Consider the following 23372-nt stretch of genomic DNA (forward strand, 5'->3'; position numbering starts at 1 on the left):
GGAGGGCAGTGAAGGGCAGAGAGAGGCCTGGGCCGGGCAGTGTCGCCGCGTCAGCCCTAAGCGCAGCCCAGAAGGAGCTGCTGCAGGGGTGCTGGGCACCCGGGGGCCCCGTGAGAGCCCAGGGGCGCCCCCGAGTCTGTCTGTGCGTCGGCCGTGGGCCCCACCCCACACACCCCTTTCCACCTGCTCTTCCCGAGCCAGACTCAAGTCCAAGGTCAAGTCCATGGTCGAGGAGGGCAGGGGGGTGGGGGCACCGAGGGTCCTGCTTCTGGGGGTGGCGGGAGGTTCTGCCTGCTTCTCCCCTCGGACTGTCTTCCTGGGTGTGTCACAGGACGCAGGTCACCTGGGTGGCCGCACAACCTTGGGCCTCCTCATTTTTTTTTTTTCTGGCTCTTTTGGTCACACTGGCGATGCTCAGGGGTTACTCCTGGCTCTGCACCCAGGAGTTACTCCTGGCGGTGCTCAGGGAACCCTATGGGATGCTGGGGATCGAACCCGGCTCCGCCACATGTGAGGCAAACACCCTCCCCCGCTGTGCTCTCGATCCGGCCAGGACCACCTCATTTTAACCCCCACCCCCGTGAAGACCCGCTCCCCAGACTGGATCAGAGCCAGGAGCCGGACTTGGGGCCATAAGGGAATTGGAGCCGATGACCCCGGCCACACCACTGGGTGATGGAGCTGGGGGCACCGACTGCAGAGAGGGTACGGGGTCCCCCCAGCATTGCCCCCGGGAGACCTGGAGCCGGCTGAGCCTGCCCACCCCTCAGGCCTTTCTAGCCCTGGCCGGAGCCAGAGCACAGCGGGGAGGGCACCTGCCTTGCACGCAGCTGACCCAAGTGCAGTCCCCGGCACCCCATACGGTCCCGAGCCTTCGAGGAGCAATTCCTGAGTGCAGAGCCAGGGGTAACCCTGAGCACTGCTGGGTGTGCCCTCCCTGCCAAGTCCTGGGGGTCCGGAGGCCCCAGGGGACTGCTTGGCTGTCGGAGAAGGCTCTGGCTTTGGCGCACACCCTGGTGCGTGCCGTGGAGATTTGGGGGTCGGTTACTCTGTCTCTGCATCCGCTCTTCCAAGGGGGCTTCCTCAGGGGGGCTGGGGATGCCTCTCTGGAGGGACTCAGGGTGACAAGAAGGTGGCACAGACGTCACCGGAACAAACCCAGGCACCCCAAGGAGGAATGGGTTCCAGCGAAGGGTCCCGATGGACGCCTGGCTGGTCGCAGGTGCAGCTGAGCCCCCTGCCAGGGTTTGGGGGCACCCCTGGGGCTCTCAGCGGGGCACCCCCGGGAGCAAAGGGAGCAGCTGGGGAGGCAGCACCTGGAAGGGCCCGTGTAAGTGTCCCGCGACAGTGGGGTGAGGAGGGGGAGGGAGCCTCGGTCTGGCCCAGAGACTCCCCTCGCTCCCCTCCCCCAGGCCAGCTAACTAATTGCGGAAGATTAATTGGACTTAATGGCTTGCAGATAAAATATTTCTGACGCTCAGCGCCAGGGTTCTATTAACCGCACTCGGCCTGAGGCTCCTGCTGGGCCCTCGTCAGTGAATCCACAGCGTCCGTCCGGGAGCTGCTGTTTGCGAGGGGCGGGGTCAGGGGAGGGAATGGGGGAGAGGGAACAAGGCCTCCGGGCAGCCCAGGGCGGGCCAGGGCTTAGCTGCGGGACCTGGGAGGATTCCTGGCGACTCCTCTTCCCGCAGGCAGGTGTGTGGGCACTGCGGCCGAGGAGCGCGCCCACGCTCCGCAGGGAGCACTCGCTGCAGAGCCGCCGCCGCCGCCGCTTGTTCCGGAGGAACCTGGGGTGACCCGCCTGCCTCTGCTCCTGCCTCTTCCCCCCTCCTGCCTCTCCCCCCTCCTGCCCCTCCCCCTCTCCTTCCCCTCCCCCTCTCCTTCTCCTCCCCCTCCCCTGCCCCTCCCCTTCTCCTGCCCCTCCCCTTCTCCTGCCCCTCCCCTCCCCTTCTCCTGCCCCTCCCCCTCTTCTGCCCCTCCCCTTATCCTGCCCCTCCCCTCTCCTCCTGCCCCTCCCCCTTCTCCTGCCCCTCCCCTCTCTCCTCCCCGCTCTGCCCCGCCCCCCACCGTCCTTCTTCCTCTTGGTGTCCCCTTCTCCCCGCCAAAGGGCCTCACTCCTGGGAGCCTACCGGTCATTGTCACACACTGTCCTCCCTTGGGGTCCCTGTCCCTCTCCGGAAATGCCTTCTGCTTCCCCGCCGCTGATACCCCCTGGGTCTTCCGGTTCCTGCTCTAGCCCCAGCTCCCGAAAGCAAACCTGCCTGAACTCGGCTCTTGGCCGGGTGCACCGTGGGCCGCGTCCTGCCGGCCAGGTGAGTCTGGCCCCGGCTGGACTCAGTCCTCCCCTCTTGGCCCGGTCACTGAGCACTGTGGTGTTGTTTCGAAATGGCTCAAGTGCAGGGACAGCGCCCAGGGGCCCCTCGGCCTTTCTCTGTCCACTCGGGCCTGGCCAGTGAAGAGGGCCCGTCTCAGTCCCTGGCCGGCGGCTGGCCGGTGGGTGGGCGGGGCGCTGGGAGGCCACTTTGCCCAGCCCGCAAGCCTGTCCCCGCGGCGGCAGTGCCGTCACTGTTATACGCCGCAGTGACCGGCCCAAGCCCAGAGCCACCAGCTGTGGTTTCCTGCCGTGAAATCCACGTTCAGGTGGGCTCCGTCCAGGGCTCGGCTCCATCCAGGGCTCGGCTCCGTCCAGGGCAGAGCCCGCCGTGAAGTCGCCAGACGGTGCGAAACATGAGCCCAGCTCCGTGCCGAGGTGCTCAGCCGGGCCGGCGATTCTGTTCTTCAGGGACTAAAGCTTGGTTTAAAGGGCCTGGGAGTGGGAGTGTGTGTGTGCGTGTGTGGGGGGTTGGGGGGTTCCCAGGGGAGCCTTCGGGGGCCCACATCCCCGCCCCCCACCCCGCGTCCCTCTGAGCCTGACTTCCTAGGCAGAACTGTGTAGTTCCTCCCTGCCCCTTCTAGCTGTGTGATCCAGGCAAGTTCCTTAACCTCTCTGTGCCTGGTTGTCTTGTTTTGGGGGATGGGAGTCAAGGCGGGGGGGAGGTGGTGTTAGGGGGCCTGGGGGACAGGAACCGGTTGCCGCAGGCGTGGGCGCTGAGAAGCAGCAGGAGGAAGACCAAGGTCTGTGGGTGGCGGGCTTGTCCTGCTCGGGCCTGTCTCCTGGTTCCTGGTCAGCCCCCGGCCCCTCGCTTGCTCTGCCAGCTCCGGGGGTCCCGGCCCTGCGCGGGGGCACACGTGTGTCACAGTTGGAGTGCTTGCCTGGCAGAAGCCCGCGGCCGTGCCTGGCCCGCAGCGAAGCCGGGTTTGATTCCTGGCACCCCACATGGTCCTCTGAGCACCGCCAGGAGGGTTCCCTGAGCACCGAGCCGGGAGTAAACCCTGAGCATCGCCGGCTGGGGCCCTGACAGTGGCTCAGGGGGCTGCTGTCTGCCTGACACTTCTTCCTTCCTTCCTTCCTTCCTTCCTTCCTTCCTTCCTTCCTTCCTTCCTTCCTTCCTTCCTTCCTTCCTTCCTTCCTTCCTTCCTTTTCCTTCCTTCCTTCCTTCCTTCCTTTCTCCCTTCCTTCCCTTCTTCCCTCCCTCCCTCCCTCCCTTCCTTCCTTCCTTCCTTCCTTCCTTCCTTCCTTCCTTCCTTCCTTCCTTCCTTCCTTCCTTTCTCCATTCCTTCCCTCCTGCCCTCCCTCCCTCCTCCCTCCCTCCCTCCCGCCCTCCCTTCCTCCCTCCCTCCCTCCCTCCCTCCCTTCCTTCCTCCCTTCCTTCCTTCCTTCCTTCCTTCCTTCCTTCCTTCCTTCCTTCCTTCCTTCCTTCCTTCCTTTCTCCCTTCCCTCCCTCCCTCCCTCCCTCCCTCCCTCCCTCCCTCCCCCCCTCTCTCTCTTTCTTTCTTTCTTTCTTTCTTTCTTTCTTTCTTTCTTTCTTTCTTTCTTTCTTTCTTTCTTTCTTTCTTTCTTTCTTTCTTTCTTTCTTCCTTTCTTTCTTTCTTTCGTTCTTTCTTTCTCTAGAATCACAAAGTTGCAAAGACGTTAGTGACGGAGTTTCAGGCCCATGGCTGCCGACATTGTTCCCTTCGGCAGGGTCCCCCGTTTACCCCCGGCTCTCGGCCCGCCTCGGTGGCAGCCACTTCCCCTCCCCCGGTGGCCTCGTGTCCCCCTCCCGAAACGTAGAGGACTTCAGTGAGCAGCTGGCTGCTTGGCCCCCTCCCCACCGGCCCCGCCCGCGCCCCGGGCCCGCGCGAGCCGGAAGCCAGCCGGGTCCCAGGCTGGGGTCCGGGACAGGCCGCGGCGGCCTGCGGGGAAGTTATTTTTCAATCAACTTCGGCTTTGCCGAGTAATCCTCCCCCTCCGCAGGGGCTTGGGCCTGAATCTTCTCGGCAGCAGGAGCCCAGGTCTCTGGCTCTGACCCAGGGGCCCCCAGACGGAGAAGCTGGGCCTGAAGGGGGAGAAGAAGCCAGAGTGCAGGAGCGCGTCTCTGAGACGCACCGGGCCAGCGGCACTGATGGAAGAGGCCGGGGGCAGAGGCCGGGGGCCAGGGGCTGGGGTCCGGGGGCCGGGGGTACCCATGCTCTGCTCCCGGATGCCACCCACCCTGTCTGCGGACCCGCCCTGGAATGTGCAGGCATGGGCGTGAGACGTTCCTGCCAGTCCTGAGCCCCACGTCCTCCTTCCCACGCCTCAGTTTCCTCATCTGCCTGTTGGCGATGTTCATGCCCACCGGTGCCCAGTGCCCTCGGCACTCTCTGAGGCCCGGTGCTCGGCACCCCCGGGAGGTCCAAGGCCGGATGTCAGATGCCCTTCGCATCTGAGAGGGGACGCGGTGCAGGACCAGAGGCCCAGCTGGAAGGACACTGGCTCGGAAGGCGGCCCCGGGAGCGCTGGCCTGGTGGGAGTCGTGTGGCCTGGCACGAGGTGGGTGCAGAGGTGCCCTGGACGGGGCAGCCCCGGGCAGGGGTGTCCCTCCCTCTGCTTCCTCTGGGGCTGCTCCCGGCAGCTGGCTCGGCTCCGTCACCATTGAGAGCAGGAACTTTGCCTCTGACCCGTGTCGCTCCCCCAGGTCACACGTGGGCACCGCGGGCACGTACAGCCTGCTCCGGAGACCCGGGGGGGGGGGCCACATGTGGTCACCCTGGCCCCGGCGTAGACTCCCGCGTGGTCACTTAGCACTGGCCCTCCCCCGCACCTTTGCAAGGGCCCATGCTCAGGGTCTCTTGTCCAGCCCCCCTGCCATTCAGTGGCCCCCGCCCGGCAGTATCTGGAACTCGCCGAGCCCTTGGCGGGTGCCCCATCTCTTGCCTGCACCCCCTGCGAGCCCGGCAGTGCTCCTGGCCGGAGCCTCGGGGGTCGTTTCTCATTTCTTGCTCGACTGCGGTGCCGAAGCAGGTGTTGGGGACCAGAGGAGAGAGACGATTCACAGAGGCGCCGAGGAACTGGGGGGTCGCCCTCAGCCCGGCCGCAGGAGACCGAGTGAAAGGAGGCCGGAGGGCAGAGGTGGTCAGGAAAGCGCCGGGGAGGGGAGGGGAGGGGTGAGGAGGGGCGGGCCCCATGCCGAGGGGCCACCTTGCTGCCTCAGTGCTGTGGGGAGCCAGGGAGCGGGGTCGGTGGGCTTCAAAGGGAACGTGGTGCTGGGAGGGTGTATAGTGTCGGACCGAGCCCAGCCCTGGAGACCCCGCTCACAGAGCACTGTGTGGGGAGCAGCCGCATCTGTCTCCTCCCCCTGTCCCCCTCCCCAGTGAGCCGAGGGCAGCGGCCGCCCTGGGATGGGACAGTGACATAGGCTCGTTCTCCTGGTTTCCTTCTTGTCTGCGAATCAGCGTCTGGCGTCCTGGTCAGGGCCAGGGCCACGCGGCCTGTGTGTGTCGGGCACCAGCCTGGATGGCATGAGCCCAGGATGCCACCAACTGCCACCAGCTGCCACTTCTCAGTCTGTAAAATGGGCACCTGGGGCCGTGACTCAGGACTCTGGGTTCAGACCATGTGTGGATGCTTTTAAGTTCCCGGCTGCTCCCAAATGTTGGCTTTGTGGGGAGCGCCTGTGGCCTCCCCCCGTGGTGCTCAGAGGACCATGTGGCGCCGTGGCTCAAGCCTGGGGCTCCCCGCATGCAAATCCTGGGCTCCAGTCCCGGGAGCCTTCGCGCCCGCCCCCCAGGGGGCCATGTTTCTCAGGGTCGTCTTTTTTTTTCTTTCCTTTTTGGGTCACACCCAGCGATGCTCAGGGGTCACTCCTGGCTCTGCTCAGGAATTACTCCTGGTGGTGCTCAGGGGACCATATGGAATGCTGGGAATCGAACCGAGGTTGGCGGAGTGCAAGGTAAATGCCCTACCCGCTGTGCTATTGCTCCAGCCCCGGGGCTATATTTTTTATACACTGTCACTGTCACTGTCATCCCGTTCCTCATCAATTTGTTCGAATGGGTACCAGTAACGTCTCTCATTGAGAGACTTATTGTTGCTGTTTTTGGCATATCCGATACGCACGGGGAGCTTGCCAGGCTCTGCCGTGCGGGCTCCATACTCTTGGTAGCTTGCTGGGCTCTCCGAGAGGGGCGGAGGAATCAAACACAGGTCGGCCTCGTGAAAGGCGAACACCCTACCACTGTGCTGTGGCTCCAGCCCATATATATGTATATATATATATATATGTGTGTGTGTGTATATATATATATGTATATATATATATATACATATATTCTTTTTGGGTCACACCCGGCAATGCTCAGGGCTGACTCCTGGCTCTGCACTCAGGAATCACTCCTGGCAGTGCTCGGGGAACCATATGGGATGCTTGGAATCGAACCCGGGTCAGCCGCGTGCAAGGCAAATGCCCTCCCCGCAGTGCTATCACTCCAACCCCGATGTTATATATTTTGAAGGAATTTGTCTTTGTGATATTTTCTCGCCGGCAGAATAACGATGGCTTTGCAGGTCACCCGCTGGAGCCGGGATCTAAGTGGCAGCCAGACCCGGCGTCCCCTGCAGCGTCCCCCTCTCTTCCTGCCCCTGGGCTCACTTCGCTTGTCCTTGGTAGCCCTCGGGAGCCCCTGAGCGCAAAAGCTGCGTCATTCACTTTCAAAGCCCCCCGAGGTCCCGGTGATCCAGGCGGGCCTCTGGGCAGAGGGGGCTGAGCCCGCTGGGCGTCTCACACGCCTCCCGTCTCTGCGTCCCTCGGCCCTGAGCGCCCCTGACCGCGGTTGGCTGCCGCCGCCCGCTGTGACTCCCGGGAAGAGACCTGGGACCCCCCCCCCATCCTGCCATTGATGCTTCTGGGATGGGGTCTTTGAGCCACGGGGTCCAGGAAGGAGCAGCGTCCCAGAGGAGGCATCTGTAATGCAGGGGGCACCCACTGGCGCAGTAGGACCCCCGAGGGGCTCTGCAGCCCCAAGAAAGAGGAGGCCAGGCAGCCCCCAGCAGCTCGGCCAGAGTGGGCTGGGGGCCGGGGAGCATGTCCGGCCTCCTGGCGCCTCGTTCCTCCCGAGGGCCGGCGCGGCCCCAACTGGCCTCATTTGGGGCCGGGCTGAGACCTGGGGCGCCCAGGCAGGGAGGACTGTGAGTGCCCACCCGGGCGGAATTGGCTTCCCGTGCGGCTGAGAAAGGCGGGGATTACTCACCCGATCAGGGCTGGATCTGCGGAGAAACGTTACCTCCACGCAGCCTTCTTTGGTACCGATGTTAAATATAAATATACCTTCCTGCCTGTTTCCATTTCAACTTTATAAGAAAGAAGGAAAAACACCAGAGATCATTGTTGGGGTGGGGGCGTTTTTCTTCTCTGCTCTTTTCAGACAGAGAGGGTCTTTTAGGAGGAGTGAGGGCTATTTTGAGACAGCTACGGGCTGCAGGGAAAGGCAGGTGAGAATTCCTTCAAGGCGAGGCTGCCCAGATGGGACTTTTCCTGTGGCTCTGGCAACGAGGGAGAGGAAACCCAGTGGGTTTTTCTGACTTGCAGGGAAACTGCGTCTATTTCTGGAACCCAAACCTTAGTTTCAGCAGTTGGGTCACAAAGCTTCCTCCCGCTGCCGCTGCTGGATTCATCGTGGCTGCCTGAATCAGACCGCAGGGCCTGGGCGTCCAGAGCAGGGGCTGGGCTGACCCGCGGCCCCCTGCCTGGTTGTATAAATAAAGTTTTATTGGAACACAGCCACGACCATTTATGCCTGGTCTGGGCCATGTTTCCACCACAGCCGCAGCTGCCTCGTCGCCACATGGCCTGCGAGGTTTACGACAGACTCTGGCCCTCGGCAGGAAGCGTTGCCAACCCTGGTTTCGGGGGGAGGTTCTCAGCCCTGGCTCTTGTCACTCGCACCTGGGGGGCTTTAAAAATGCAGATGCGGGGTCTCGGCCCAGGCACTCGGAGTTGGGGGGTCTGGAGAGCGGGCCCGGCACCTCAGGTTGTTCCTGGTCACGGGGGGGGGGGGGACGGTTCTGTGCAGCCGGGGTGCGGGCCGGGGTCCCAGTCTGAACAGGAACGTCAAGCCCAGGGCACTGTGGTTTGCCAGCCGCAGGATTTCCAGCCGGAAGGTTCTGGCAAGAGGGAGAACTTGGCCTGACCCACTCACGGGCACGCCGTGGCGCCGGCCCGGGCAGAGGCACCCTCTTCCAGAAAGCTCCTCAGTGCCCCGGTGGCTTGGACGGGTCCCTGTGGGGCTCGAGAGGGTCTGAGCTCATGGCTGAGGCCGGGCTCCCCTCCTGCCCGCCGCGGGGTGCTGGTCCTCCTGCTCCCGACCCCCTTCTCAGCCTGCTCTCGGCGGGGCTGTTTTCTTCTTTTGTTTTGGTTTTGGCCCGAGCCCAGCGATGCTCAGGGGTTGCTCCTGGCTCTGCACTCAGGACCAGAGGGGACGCGGGGGTTCTATAGCCCGGGCGAGCTGCGTGCAAGGCAAGCCCCCTCCTCGTTGGACCCCTCTGCAGGGCTCCTGCCGTGCTCCCTGGGATGGGTATGAGGGATGCACGTGTCACCTCCGCCCTTTCCCGCCCTCCCTCGCTCGTGTGGGTCACACACACACACACACACACACACACACACACACACACAGGTCTCTCTCTCTCACACACACACACAGGTCTCTCTCACACACAGGTCTCACACACACACACACACGCACGCGCACACAGAGGTCTCTCTCTCACACACACACACACACACAGAGGTCTCTCTCTCTCACACACACACACACAGGTCTCTCTCTCTCACACACACACAGGTCTCACACACACACACACACATGCACGCACGCGCACACACACATGCGCGAGCGCCCACACACACACATACACACATGCGCGCGCGCACACACACACACACAAGTCTCTCCCCCCCCCCACACACACACCCTTAGTAGCTGCTCCAACCGCACGAGCCGGGGGAGAGCAGGGCCCTCACCCCCACGTCAGCCCCTGCGCCCTCCTGGGGGTCTCGGCAGTCAGACTTCTTCCCTCCCGGTGGAGGCCCCCGGAGTGGAGGCCAAGAAGGCGCACCCATGGCTGGCTGGAATGCATCCCGGCGGCGCCTGCAAGGCAGGCTGGGAAGGGTAGTTTGACTACTGTGCACCCAGAGGAAAGGAAACGGTGTTTAGTGGCCCTGGGGTGGTCTGTCCTGGCATTGCAGCCGACCCACCTTGAGGACCCCCGGAGACGGCTGTCCCAGGGCTTGGTGGCTGGGTTTCCCATTCAGTCTCTTGAAGGCAGTGGTGATGGTTTTACACTGCAAAGGGGGTCTGGCTACAAGGGAACTGGGTTTGGACCAACGGAAACTAATTTCTTCTCTGCAGGACTTATCAGTGCGTTGGCTCTTGCTGATCCTAGCTAGGATCAGCCCTAAGGCCCTCAGTGCTAGGGTTCTGCAGAAGGGACTGTCGACAGCACTTCTTTCAAAGTTTTTCTAGTTACCTTTCAGGAGCCAGAAAACTTTGTGGCAAATATTGGAATTGGAAAAAAAAATCATTCTCGAGGTCAGGAAAGAGCACAGTGGGCTGAGCACAGGTCTTCCATGCAAGAGGCCCAGATTTAATCCCCAGCACCACATGGTTCTTTCCCCGCCGCCCCCCCCCCCGCCCTCCTACACACCTGGGAGCAACCCCCAGGCACCGCCAAGTATGACCAAACATGAAACAAGTCACTCAAACATGGGCCCAGCGGGACAAGAGGGGCAGGACCCCCGGGAAGAATCTTGGGGGTCCTTCATGTCCCTCCGCTTGCCTCCGTCCTCCTGTCCATCCACTGGAGCCTAGGCCGGTCTCGCTCCCCGCCTCCCAGCGGGTTTCACCAGTGATCCACACGCCACGTCCATGTCAGCTGGACACACCCGGGCAGCCTCGAGTGGGCCCTCGACCCCTCTGGGTGCACGCTACCCTCCCCTGCCCCCCGTTTCCCTCTGTGAGATTCTGAAGGCTGGCGGGCGGCAGGTGTCGTAAATCAAGGTGGCCGGGGGTGAGCACTGAACAGAGGAGAGTGAGAGCAGGTTTATTTTTCATTTCACGCACCCGCACGACACCCGCCTCCCCCGATACAGCATAAAACTTAATTTGGTGAGTAATTGGGACTCGCTCTCTGGCGCCCCGGGGCATGTGGTCTGGTGCAGCTGGGCCTCGGGGCAGGCGTGGTATGTTAATTGCTGGCCTATGGGGGTAGGGGGGGCCGGGAGAGAAGCGGATTTAGGTCCCCAGCTTGGAGGCCCGGGGCAGCCTGGCGCATCTCCGCGGAGGCTCCCGCAGGAGACCCCCGGTCTGTGCCAGCTCCGTCCTCTCCTTCTGGGCACCCCGGGGGCTGTTCCTGGTGGGCGCCAGGTGCTGGGGGAGCCCCGGGCGCGTCCTCCCTGTGACTCACGGCCCTCGCACGCTGCTTGCGTTCTCGTACCCACGGAGGGGCTCTCGTTTTATTACCGCCGTCTCGCTCAAGTGGATGGGGGAACTTGCAAGGGAGAAAAACCAGAGGAAATGAAATGCAGGATCAGGGCTGGTGTGAAGCCCGGGGAGATCTGGGCTTTTAATACCGCCAGAGCCGAGCGGAGGGTGGGGGGGGCGCGGGGGGGTTGGGGGGGAGGGATGTGGCCCCCAGGAGTCGGAACCAAGGGCCCCTGTCTGCCTGCAGCCTGGGCCCCTCTCCCGTTTAAAAAGAAATTGCCGTTTAATTTGTTTCTGAGTTTTATTTCTCGAGTGAAGCAGCGTGAGGCCGTGTAATGAGGCCGTGTTTCTGGGAGGTGTTGAAAGACGAGGGGAGAGGAGGGAAGTCGCCGAGGAGGGCCGGGCTGTGTGGGAGACCCCCCACCCCTCGCCCCAGTCCTGGTCTCAGGCTCCCGGGAGCACCGCAGCACCTTGGCTGGTGGGGGCCGGTGGAGCCCCCTGCTGGCTTCTGTGGGTACTGCCGGTGGGAGCAGTAAGGGCCCTGGTGTGGTCTGACTGGTGGGGTCACCCCTTGTGACCCCAGAGGCATGGAGAAAAGTCTCTCTGCCCAATTCAGAGGTGACAGGTCTGAATTGGGGGGTGTCCCCAGGCTGCGGGACAGAGAGAGTTTTCCGTTAAAGACTGTCCGTCCACTGAACCCACTCCCAGGGCTGCGAGGAGCGGGACCCCGGGCAGTCTGAGCTGCCCAGGCTTGTTCTGCAGACCACCTGCCCGGTGTAGAAGTGCAGGCCAGAGGTGTGGGGGACCGCCAGCCTAGGGGGCAGTCCCGCCTCTCCATGCCGGGGTGATCCCGTCCAGATGTCCAGCCCCCATGGGCTCCAAGTGGGACACCTCCCCCCATGTCCCCTTCTGCCCTCTCCCAAGCGCCCCTGTGGTGCAGAGCTGGGTGGCTCCCTGGCTGGGCAGGAATGCGGCTTTGGAGAGTCGCGTGCAGGCCATCTGGGGGAGTACATGTGTGTGAGAGTCCAGGAGCTGGGAGGCGTATTGAGTACTTTTCTGCGCTAGGTACGTGGGTACACACGTGCACACATGCATGCATGCACAGATATGCTCACTCCCGCAGAAATGCACATACACACACACACTTCCGTGTGCCAGTAAGCACATACACATATACAGAAGATATGCATGTGCACACACATACATGCGACACTATCACAGATATACAGTACTAACACAGATCTGCACACACTCTGATCTGCACACATGCATGCGCACAGGTACACGGGCAGTATGCACGTGTGCACAAAGACACACATGTGCGTGCATGCAGGTGCGCAGCTCTCCTGGGGCCCTCCTGTGGGAGGGAGACGTGCTGGGGAGGGGCGGCAGCTTGCCTGCGGGAGTGGCACACCCCGCGCCCCAGGGGAGAAGCGTCTTGGCCACCGGCAGGCACCGAGGGCAAGAACTGTTTCCTGCCCAGATGGTAAAGGGGCTCCGCTCCCCACCGCCCCCTGCTGGGGCCCTGCGCCCCTCCACAGAGCCTGTTCCCCGCCCAGAACGAGGCTGCCCACGGCCGTCTCTGCTCTGCCCAGGGCTGACCGAGGAACCGCCAAGGTCCCCCCAGGAAATCTGTCTTCTCAGCTGTGTGTGCAGATGCAGCTGTGTGTGCAGGTGTGTGCTCGGGTGCAGGTGTGTGTGCAGGTGTGTACTCAGGTGCAGCTGTGTGTGCAGGTGTGTGCTCAGGTGCAGGTGTGTGTGCAGGTGTGTACTCAGGTGCAGGTGTGTGTGCAGGTGTGTGCTCAGGTGCAGGTGTGTGCTCAGGTGCAGGTGTGTGCTCAGGTGCAGGTGTGTGCTCAGGTGCAGGTGTGTGTGCAGGTGTGTACTCAGGTGCAGGTGTGTGTGCAGGTGTGTACTCAGGTGCAGGTGTGTGTGCAGGTGTATGCTCAGGTGCAGGTGTTTGTGCAGGTGTGTACTCAGGTGCAGGTGTGTGTGCAGGTGCGTACTCAGGTGCAGGTACGTGTGCGGGTGTGTACTCAGGTGCAGGTGTGTGTGCAGGTGCGTACTCAGGTGCAGGTGTGTGTGCAGGTGCGTACTCAGGTGCAGGTACGTGTGCGGGTGTGTACTCAGGTGCAGGTGTGTGTGCAGGTGTGCACTCAGGTGCAGGTGTGTGTGTGCAGGTGCGTACTCAGGTGCAGGTGTGTGTGCAGGTGCGTACTCAGGTGCAGGTGTGTGTGCAGGTGTGCACTCAGGTGCAGAGGTGTGTGCAGGTGCAGGTGGACACACAGATTTTAAGGGTTTGAATATGTTTCTCTTTGCTTTTCTTTAGGAGTGATTTCCACATTTGGGGGATGGTTGTTTGGGGGCCACACCAGTGGTGCTTAGGGTTTACTTCCGGCTCTGAGCCTCGGGATCACCCGTGGCAATACTTGGGGGCCATGTGGTCTGCAGATAGAACCCTGGTCTCCCCAGAGCCCCCATACTTATATTTGCACACCCAAACTTGTGAATTTTTTTTTTGGTGGGGCCTCACCTGGCTGTGCTCAGGGCTTATTCCTGGCTCTGCACTCAGGGATCTCTCCTGATGGACTCGGGTACCGTACGGGAGCCAAGGATTGAGCTGGGGTCAGCCACAGGCAAGGCAAGCAGCGCTGCCTCTTCAGCCCCAGACCTGTGACTTTTCAGTGTCCTTTCTTTTTTGTTTTGTTGTTGGGCCATGCCCAGTGGTGCTCAGGGCCGTCTCCACTCAGGGATCACTCCTGGTGCTGCTCAGGGGACCATGTCCGGTGCCGGGGATTGGACCTGGGTCGCTCAGTGTCCTACCTTCTGTACTACTTCTCCGGCCTCCAAAGCGTCGCTTCCCTCTCCTGGGTGGGATTAAAATCGAGGAAACCTGATAGAGGACGAAGGTTTCCGGTGCCAGGGACCAGGTCTAAATCCGTTTTCCCTGCAGGAACCCACAGCCCTCTTCCTTGTGTCCCTTTCTGGGTCCCTCCCCCCCAAATCTCCCTTCCCTAGGTCCTGGGCCAGGTGAGCCACTTGCCGCCCTCCCGGTCATGGAGGCCAGCCAGGAGGGGGGGTCTCCCTGTACCCACAACTCTTTGGTGGCCCCGTAAAGCCCCGCCGGGCCCTGGCAGCCCTCGGGGAGAAAACCCGGGCCTTTGGACGTGCCGTTTCCTACCCCTTTACAACGTGCGAGAGGCGGTGGAGAAAAGGCGTCCTTGGCTTTATGGAAACTATATAAAGTTTATGGGGGTCCCAGCCGGCCAGGAGGAGGAAGGCCTGCAAAGGGGGTGGGGTCCCCCAGTGGAGATGGCCAGGAAGAGCTGCCCAGCAGGTCACGTGCTCACAATGTCAGCCCCGCTGTGGGGAGGCCCGGGAAGGGGGTCTTCTTGGGTACAGCTTGGGGGTGGGGGTGCCCGGTGGGGCGGGCAGAGGGGGGGGACTGAAGTGGGTGTGCAGGAAGCCGTGAGCTGGCCACGGTGGTCCAGGAGGGGGGTGGACATGTCAGGGTGGACCTGCTTTATTGTCTGTCCCTGGAGGTGGGAGCGAGGCGCCCCAGTTCTGACTCCGAGGCACTGTCCCCCTTTCCTGTTTTAGCCCAGTCGCGCCTGCTGCTGCTGGTGACTCGGCCGCGTCCTCAGCCGGCCCTGCCCTCCTGGGGCCCGAGGAGCCCTCGAAACCGATTTAGGCCGATTCCCACGTGGCCTGGGTGGCAGGGGCGGACATTGGCTTGACCGTCACAGCCCCCCGGACCCGCGTCTACTGTGGGGTCCTCGTCTGCCCCTGGGCGTGCCCGCCCAGCCCCCTGGCTCTGACTTCTGTGGCTTCGTTCTTCCTGCACGTGTGTGCTGTCTCCGGCATGCCGTGGACTCTGGGGTGCAGGTTCCCTGCACGCTGAATTCACCCCTCCTCTTGGACACAGAGTCTGGCAGGGTTCCCGGGGTCAGTAGTACTGCCGGGGGTGGCAGGGAAGGGTTCGAAGGTGGAAGGGCGGATGGGGTGGAAGGAAGGAGATGACGAAAGGAGGGGTAGGTCCAGGGAACAGTGGGTGTATGACTGATGGACACGTGAGTGGGTGGATGGGCAGGTGAGGGTGTGTATAGTGATGGACAGGTGAGTGCGTGGATGGACAGGTGAGGGGGTGTACAGTGACGGACAGGTGAGTGGGTGGATGGGCAGGTGAGGGGGTGTAGTGATGGACAGGTGAGGGGGTGGATGGACAGGTGAGTGGGTGGATGGGCAGGTGAGGGAGTATACAGTGACGAACAGGTGAGGGGGTGGATGGACAGGTGAGGGGTTGTACAGTGACAGACAGGTGAGTGGATGGGTGGGCAGGTGAGGGGGTGGGTGGATAGGTGAGGGTGTGTACAGTGACAGACAATGAGGGGGTGGGTGGGCAGGTGAGGGAGTGGGTGGACAGGTGAGTGGGTGAGTGGACAGGTGAGTGGGTGGGTGGGCAGGTGAGGGGGTGTAGTGACAGACAGGTGAGGGGTGGGTGGACAGGTGAGGGGGTGTACAGTGACGGACAGGTGAGGGGGTGGGTGGACAGGTGAGTGGGTGGATGGGCAGGTGAAGGTGTGTACAGTGACGGGCAGGTGAGGGGGTGGGTGGACAGGTGAGGGGGTGGGTGGGCAGGTGAGGGGGTGGGTGAGTGGGTGCTGGCTGGTGGAAGGACGCGTGGACAGATGGGAGGATGGTGGGTAACGAGGTCTGTCCAGACTGACCAGCACCTGCTTCCTCCTGTCCACCCCTTGGCGCCCCCTCACGTGCCCTGAGCCCTGCCGGCGAGTTCGTTCACTGCTGCTTCGGGGGTCTCCTTTGCTCCCTGAGCCATGGGGCGCAGGCAGGCTGTCTGAGTGGGCGTGTAAATACTTTACAGCCCCCATAAACTTGGCTAAAGACAGGTGGGGGTGGGCGTGTGCGTGGCCGGCCTTCGGGGAGGGCAGCCTGGAAGCAGCAAATAAAGTCTGGGGCGTGCCCACCCCGGCAGCCCTGTGTGGGGGTCTAGCGCCAGGGGGCTTTCGCCACTCTCATGTGCCTGGACCCACCGCGGGGCATCAGACCGTGCCAGGGTCCCACCCAGCTCACACCCCGTGGAGCCCGGTGCCACGGGGAGCGGGAGAGGGTGCAGGGGGGTGCAGGCAGAAACCAGAAACAGCCAGCCACGGAGAAAGCTGCCGAGCAACAGCCTCCCAGTCTTCTAGAAGTTTCTAGAAACTTCTAGAACCTTCCTCTGACTCCTCCCGCCTCTCCTCCACTCCCGAGCTGGAGATGGAGTTGGCTCCGTGGAGCTCTTGCAGCCGGCAGCCCGCTTGCCAAGGGCCTGGCTTGCAGAGGAGACGGCCACGGGAGGGAGGCAGTTACGGGCGCAATTACTGTCTGCTGGCTCTTCAATTAAAGAGATTGAAAGGCCCAATATTAAAATTTGATTTATGGGCCTCCCTATCAGCCTAATAATGTGCTGTGGGAGAGGAAAGAGCCAGAGTCGTTAGAGAAAGCAGTCTCGGCACCCCCCGCCCCCCCTGTTACCTCCCCCAGGGGAGAAACTGCCTCACATTTTCTCATGGTGGGAGAAACGTGAGCTGGCTGTCGGGATGGGCTCCTCCCCATGGCAGGCCCAGGACCCACCCGTCTGGCTGTCCCGGGCCCAGACGCTCCTGGGACCCTTCCGAGGGGCAGCTGCAGCCGGCGCCGTGGAGAACCTCCCTCCACCCCCCCTGGGTGCCGCCACCCTCGAAGCGCCCAGTGGGTCTCAGCTACCGAGCGAGCGAATTCCAGGGCAGAGGCCCAGGTCCATGGGGAGTAGCAAGTCCCACCGGGGCTGCAGACTGGCACTTGCCTCTCTTTGTTCATCTGTAAAATGGGCACAGTCCCTCTCTGACGGGGGCAGACGGCTCAAATGGGCCACAACCATCGGAATGTTCTGCAGAGCCAAGTGACAGTCAGCGAAACAGACCTGCCCTAGAGGCAGCGCTGGGTGAACGTCTGGGTGCGTTTCTGCACAATTCAGACCCCTTTGCCATTCTTGGTTTTTTTTTTTTTTTCTTTCTGGGTCGCACCTGGCGATGCACAGGGGTCACTCCTGGCTCTGCACTGAGGAATTATCCAAGTATCCCTGGCAGTGCTCAGGGGACTATATGGGATGCTGGGAATCGAACCCGGGTCGGCCCCGTGCAAGGCAAATGCCCTCCCCGCTGTGCTGTCGCCCGAGCCCACCTTTGCCATTCTAGGAGGTGCTGAGACTGTCGGTTTCCAGGATGCCAGCTAATGGGGGGGGGATGTCGGATGGACTTGGGGGTGGATGCCCACCTCTGCCCCCTGCTGCTGGCCCCCCGGGGAAGGTGTTTTCTCCTGGACCCCCCTGAATCCATCTGTACTGGAGGGAGGCTCTAGGGGAGGACACCTGCCTCGTCGGTCCTGATTCTCTCCTGGAAAACATGCCCCAAACATGCGTTAGGGTCGCCCTCTGGGAAATCGGAATGAAGGAACGGTTCCTTCTCTGGGTTTTGGGTTTCACGTGAGGGCTGGGGGAGGGCCATAGGCACCTTCAACGGCCCCCATAGGGGAGAAAAGATTCTTGGCAACAAAGTATCGGGGTCGCAGTTCCGCAGCACACCCTTGGAAGGAGGTTTCCTCTCTGGTTTGGGGCCGCACCGGGCAGTCTCAGGGCGGGATCTGTCCCCGCAGGGTGCGGCTGGGGGGCCCTGTGGGATGCCGGGGATGGAAGCCGGGTTTGCGGGAAGGAGGCGTCGTTCTAAGCAGTTCCCCGGGGATGCTGTGCCAGGGACAGGACCCCTTGTGGCTTCTGTCCCTGCCTGCTGTGTGCCACAGCTCCGGACTCTCCCGGCGCAATGGCAGGGCGGGGGGCTGGGCGGGCGGGCAGGTGAGCCGTGGGCACGGGGTCAGGCCAGGCCAGGCCGGGTGCGCCCTCCCCCTGCTGCTTCCTGCCGGGCCATTTGGCTCCGTGTTTGGATTTGTGGGCCCTTCGTCTGCTTTGGCTCCCCTGGAGTGGACCGAGGGGGGGATGGATTCCTGGGGGCCTTGTGCCAGCCTGTTTTTGGGAAGGGATCCACCGGGCAGGGCGGGCCAGGTGGGGTTGGCGCGTGGCCCCAGCCGGCGCCAGCTGACGCTGTGCCTTTGTTCCCAGTGGAGCGGGAGAACGTGCAGAAGAGAACCTTCACGCGCTGGATCAACCTCCACCTGGAGAAGGTAGGGGTGCGCGGGCTCGGGGAGGGGCAGCTTCTTCCCTCCTCGCTCCCAGCACCTGGGGCCCCTTCACGGCAGGGCGCCGGGGGAGCCCCTGGGGCGGGGGTCTCGGAGCTGAGTCTTCGGGCTCAGTTCTGTGGCGTGAGCATCTCCCGGGGAGGAGAGGGGCCAGGGAGACCCGCCGGCCCAGGCCCCCCATCGCCCTCCATCCCCTCCCGCCCTGCTGCGGGGTTGGGTGCCCCGCATTCCGGCATGGGAGTGTGTGTGCTGGGGGATGGGGGCGCGAGTCCGGGGGGACGTTTGAGATTTTCGATGGGGTTTCGGAACCCTGACCAGAGGGTCAGCGCCTTTGCTGAGCACGCACGTTGCTCTGATCGCCTAAGGACGGGCCCAGTTACCCCCAACTTTTTTTTTTTGGGGGGGGTCACACCCGGCAATGCACAGAGGTTACTCCTGGCTCTGCACTCAGGAATCACCCCTGGCAGTGCTCAGGGGACCATATGGGATGCTGGGAATAGAACCCAGGTTGGCCACGTGCAAGGCAAACGCCCTACCCGCTGTGCTATCGCTCCAGCCCCTGTTTTGTTTTTTAAGAATATTTTTTTAATTTATGTTTTGCTTTTTGGGTCACACCCAGCGATGCTCAGGGGTGACTCTGGGCTCTGAACTCAGGAAATACCCCTGGCGGTACTCGGGGGACCATATGGGATGGTCACATGCAAGGCAAATGCCCTACCTGCTGTACTATCACTCTGTCCAGCCTTTTATCTGGTTACCCATGAACAAACCGGCTTCTCCGGCTTGTCGCATGCACCCCTGGGTGGTCCTTCTCCGGCGCCTGCCCCTTCGCTGTGGCTGGGTGCAGACTCTTGCAGCCCGAACCAGCCCAAGCAGCTGCCCCTGTGACCCAGGATGGGCAGAAAGGGGGGCCGGTGGTCATGTGGGTGACCGCTGAGCCCAGCAGAGGCTCCCTCCCTGTGGGCGGCCTTACACGGTTGGTTGGGTGACCCCCTGGGCCCCCGCCCCCACCACTTGGCCCACAGAATCGGAGAGGAGAAACTTTCCATGACACGTGGGAGCAGCTTCTCGGGCCCCTAGGCCCCCAGTCTTCTGCCTTCTGGCCGCCTGCACCCACCCGCCTCATTTCCTTTCTAACTGCTGGACCCGCCGCCTCCCTTCATGAATTCCCAGTGACTTCCCTCCCCTTCCCTGCGGCCGGAAGTGGTCGTTGATTCCTCTGCACAGCCGAGGTTCTGGAGAACCCGAGCAGTGCTTTGAGCCGAGCCTGCACCCCCCTGAAGCGCACCCCTCTCTGCTTTGGGGGTCACCAGCCCGAGCGTCCCCCAACCCCCTTTTCTGCTGCCTTTGACGTTGCTGCATTTCCTTGCCAGGGCCCAGTGTTTTTATTTTTTCAGTTTGGGTTGTTTTGGGGGGCGGGGGGAGGTGTGGGGTGGCAAAGAAGGAAACCCGTTCCCTCAGCCGCGGTCGGCCGAATTCCTCGGTGAACGTCTGATGTGTGTCAGGGTACCTGGAAATTCTTCTGGGTGGACAGACTGTCACCAGGCATAATTCTTGGGGCTTTTTTTTTTTCCGAGTTAAAAAATAAGCACCACAAAAAAAGTCCAGCGGGCGAGAGCACAGCCCGGCACTGGCCCAGCGCCCCGAGTGATCCCCGAGAGCGTTTATCACGGCGGGCCTGTTCTTGGCTCCGTTCCTGCCCCTTCTCGGGGCCCGCGGCTGTGCCCACTCGGAAGATAAATCAGGTGGCACCTGAGCCCGCCGCCTAATAAACGGGGCGAAATTAACAGCCATGTTTCCAACCTTGAGCCTTTCAAGAACCACCTTTCATGTGAAGGAAACCCAGGAGCTCCGGCGGGAATTGGGCTTAACTGCAATTTGAAGGCTGTCAGAAATATTTACGGAGGCTCTGGCTCCTGGAAAAATTCCTTCATTCACCCCACGGCTTGGATCCTGCAGAATGCCCCGGGGCGCTGTTGGCGGGGCCAGACCCCGAGGTCCTGCAGCCAGGGTGGAGCGTGGGGCCCTGAGGGCTGTTTGCCCTGGAGCTGGTTCCCTTTCTCCTCCCTCCACCTTCCTTGGCCTCCAGCCAAGGCCAGGGCCCGTGCCCCCTCCCCCACGCCCCAACCCTGGCCGTGGACACGGTCCCCCTTGGAACATGGGCAAGGCCTGGGAACTGGAATGTCGATTTGTTCTTTGAGCAAGGCCGGCTGGGTGGGGGCGTGGGGGTGGGCAGGGGTCTTGTGTGTTCTGTCGCACATTAGCAGGAAGAGGCTCATCCCCCCACCCCACCCCCTCACCCCAGCGCTGGGCGTTTGCACTGAGAATGGGTTTCCGGTGGCCAGGGAGCTTGTTCAAAGGACTGAAGTAGTTGCTCTGCCTCCTGGAACCCAGGTTCGATCCCTGGCACCCCAAGCCCTCACCGGTCCCTAAACAAAGTGAAATTTAAAAAAAAGTTTCCTTTTGGGTCAGAGGCCCTGAGAGCAAAGCGTCTCCCGCAGCCCTGGGGGTGGTGTCACCTGTATTCTCATTCCCAGGTCGGGGGGGGGGCTCAAAGGGTGAAGGGACCCCCCCCCCATCTTCCCTCCTGGCCCACATGAGTGAACGGAAATGTGGTCTGGCTGGGGTCTCCGTGCTCCTGTAGTCTCTGTAGAGAGTCGGTGGCTGCTGGTCCCCGCTGCTGGCTGCCTTGGAGGCATCGTTGCCCTTCTGTAGCACTGGAGCACTGTCATCCTGTTGTTCATCGATTTGCTCGAGCGGGCACCAGTAACGTCTCCATTGTGAGACTTGTTGTTACTGTTTTTGGCATATCGAATATGCCACGGGGAGCTTGCCAGGCTCTGCCGTGCGGGTGGGATCCTCTCGGTAGCTTGCCGGCTCTCCGAGAGGGACGGAGGGATCGAATCTGGGTCAGCTGCATGCAAGGCAAATGCCCTACCCGCTGTGCTATCGCTCCAGTCCCTTCTTCCAGTTGCCCTTCTGTAGTGGACAGAACTAGTGGGCAGTGGACAGTGCCCTTCCAGTTGCCCTTCTGTAGTGGACAGAACTAGAGAGACCCTTCCTCAGTACTGACCCCACCCCCAGCCCTGAATACAGGTCCACAGCAGCTGCACTGGTCGGCCTGAAGGGGGCGCTGTGGGCCAGTTTATTCTCGACCTGCCCCAGCTACCCTCAGCCTCTGGGGTACTCTGCAGCCCCCCTCTGGAGAGCCAGAGCTGGGTAGGTGGGGCCAGTGCCACCATTTGCCCCAAAGAGAAGCAGGGGTGGGGGACGTGACTGGAAGAGGACAATGAGGAGCAGAGGCCCCGAGATACCCCCCAGTGACGTGCCTTGTCCAGCGCGAGCCCCAGACTCCGGGGGGACACCACCCCCATGGGCTGCTAAAGGCCTGTGTGGCTCGGCAGCGGGGGGGGGGGGCTGCTGCCGCCCACCCCTTGCTCCCCGGGTGGGGAGGGGCAGTTCCAGAGCTGAGGACTCTGAGGCCCTTTCCTTAGGGAGAGGCCCAGGCCCAGGCCAGGCGGAAGCGCTGGGCAGGGGGTCGGGAGCAGGGACTCCCCTGGCCCCTTAGTGGGTGGGTTGTGTGGGCGTGAATGGGTGTAAGCTGATGGGGGCTGGGGGCAGCGATGCTCATACAGTGTAATTTGTGGGTCGTCTCTGTAGTCTTTGTGGGTGTAGTCTGTAGGTTGTCTCTGTACGGTGTGATCCGTGGTTCATGACGGTACATTGTAATCCATGGGCCATGTCTGTACAGCGTAATCTGTGGGTTGTGTCTATACAGTGTAATCCGTGGGTCGTGTCTGTACAGTGTGATCATGGGTTGTGTCTATATAGTGTAATCTGTGGGTCATGTCTCTGTACAGTATAATCTGTGGGTTATCTCTGTATGGTATAGTCGTGGATTGTGTCTCCATACAGTGTAATCATGGGCTTTGTCTCCATACAGTGTAATCATGGGCTTTGTCTCTGTACAATGTAATCCGTGGGTGGTGTCTGTACAGTGTAATCCGTGGGTCATGTCTCTGTGCAGTGTAATCCATGGGTTGTGTCTGTGCAGTATAGCCCGTGAGTTGTCTCCGTACAGTGTAATCTGTGGATTGTCTCTATACAGTGTAATCCATGGTTCATGTCTATACATTGTAATCTGTGGGTTGTGTCTGTATAGTATAATCTGTGGGGTACAGTGTAATCCATGGGTTGTGACTCTGTACAGTGTAATCTGTGGGTTATATCTATACAGTGTAATCTGTGAGTCATGTCTGTACAGTGTAATCCATGGGTTTTGACTGTACAGTATAATCGTGGGTTGTGTCTATAGTGTAATCCGTGGGTTGTGCCTGTATAGTGTAATCCGTGGGTCATGTCTCTGTACAGTATAATCTGTGGGTTGTTTCTGGTGTAATCTGTGGGTTGTGTCTCCATACAGTGTAATCGTGGGATTTGTCTCTGTACAGTGTAATCCATGGGTCGTGTCTATAGTGTAATCCATGTGTTGTGTCTGTGCAGTGTAGTCTGTGAGTTGTCTCTGTACAGTGTAATCTGTAGGTTGTCTGTCCGTATAGTGTAATCTGTGGGTTTTTGTCTCTACAGTGTAATCCGTGGGTTGTGTCTGTACAGTGTAATCTGTGGGTTGTCTCTGTACAGTATAATTCATGGATTGTGTCTCCATACAGTGTAATTTGTGGGTCATATCTGTACAGTGTAATCCGTGGTTCATGTCTGTACAGTGTAATTCGTGGGGTTGTGTCTGTACAGAATAATCCATGGGTCATGTCTGTACAGTGTAATCTGTGGGTCATGTCTGTACAGTGTAATCCGTGGGTTGTGTCTGTACAGTGTGATCTGTGGATCGTGTTTCTGTACAGTGTAATCCGTGGGTCGTGTCTGTACAGTGTAATCTGTGGGTGTCTGTACAGTGTAATCTGTGGATCGTGTTTCTGTACAGTGTGATCTGTGGATTATGCTTCTATACAGTGTAGTCCGTGGGTTGTGTCTGTACAGTGTAATCCGTGGATTGTGTTTCTGTACAGTGTAGTTCGTGGGTCATGTCTGTACAGTGTAATTTGTGGGGGTTGTGTCTGTACAGAATAATCCATGGGTCGTGTCTGTACAGTGTGATCTGTGGATTGTGTTTCTGTACAGTGTAGTCCGTGGGTTGTGTCTGTACAGCGTAATGCGTGGATCGTGTTTCTGTACAGCGTAGTCCGTGGGTCGTGTCTGTACAGTGTAATCCATGGGGTCGTGTCTGTACAGTGTAATCTGTGGGTGTCTGTACAGTGTAATCTGTGGATTGTATTTCTTTGCAGTGTGATCTGTGGATTGTGTTTCTA

The 23372-nt window shown here is 61.1% G+C and overlaps 1 protein-coding gene across 1 annotated transcript in view; it reads left to right on the forward strand.

Moving 5' to 3' along the window:
• Positions 1-23372, forward strand: part of CLMN (calmin) — a 71844-nt gene that overhangs the window by 25865 nt on the left and 22607 nt on the right. The window contains exon 2 of the mRNA XM_055133482.1: positions 17969-18030. Within this exon, the coding sequence (XP_054989457.1) occupies positions 17969-18030 (62 nt within the window). The remainder of the gene's footprint in view (positions 1-17968; positions 18031-23372) is intronic.

The sequence above is a fragment of the Sorex araneus genome, chromosome 3 (assembly GCF_027595985.1).
Source record: "Sorex araneus isolate mSorAra2 chromosome 3, mSorAra2.pri, whole genome shotgun sequence".
NCBI classification, from domain to species: domain Eukaryota; kingdom Metazoa; phylum Chordata; class Mammalia; order Eulipotyphla; family Soricidae; genus Sorex; species Sorex araneus.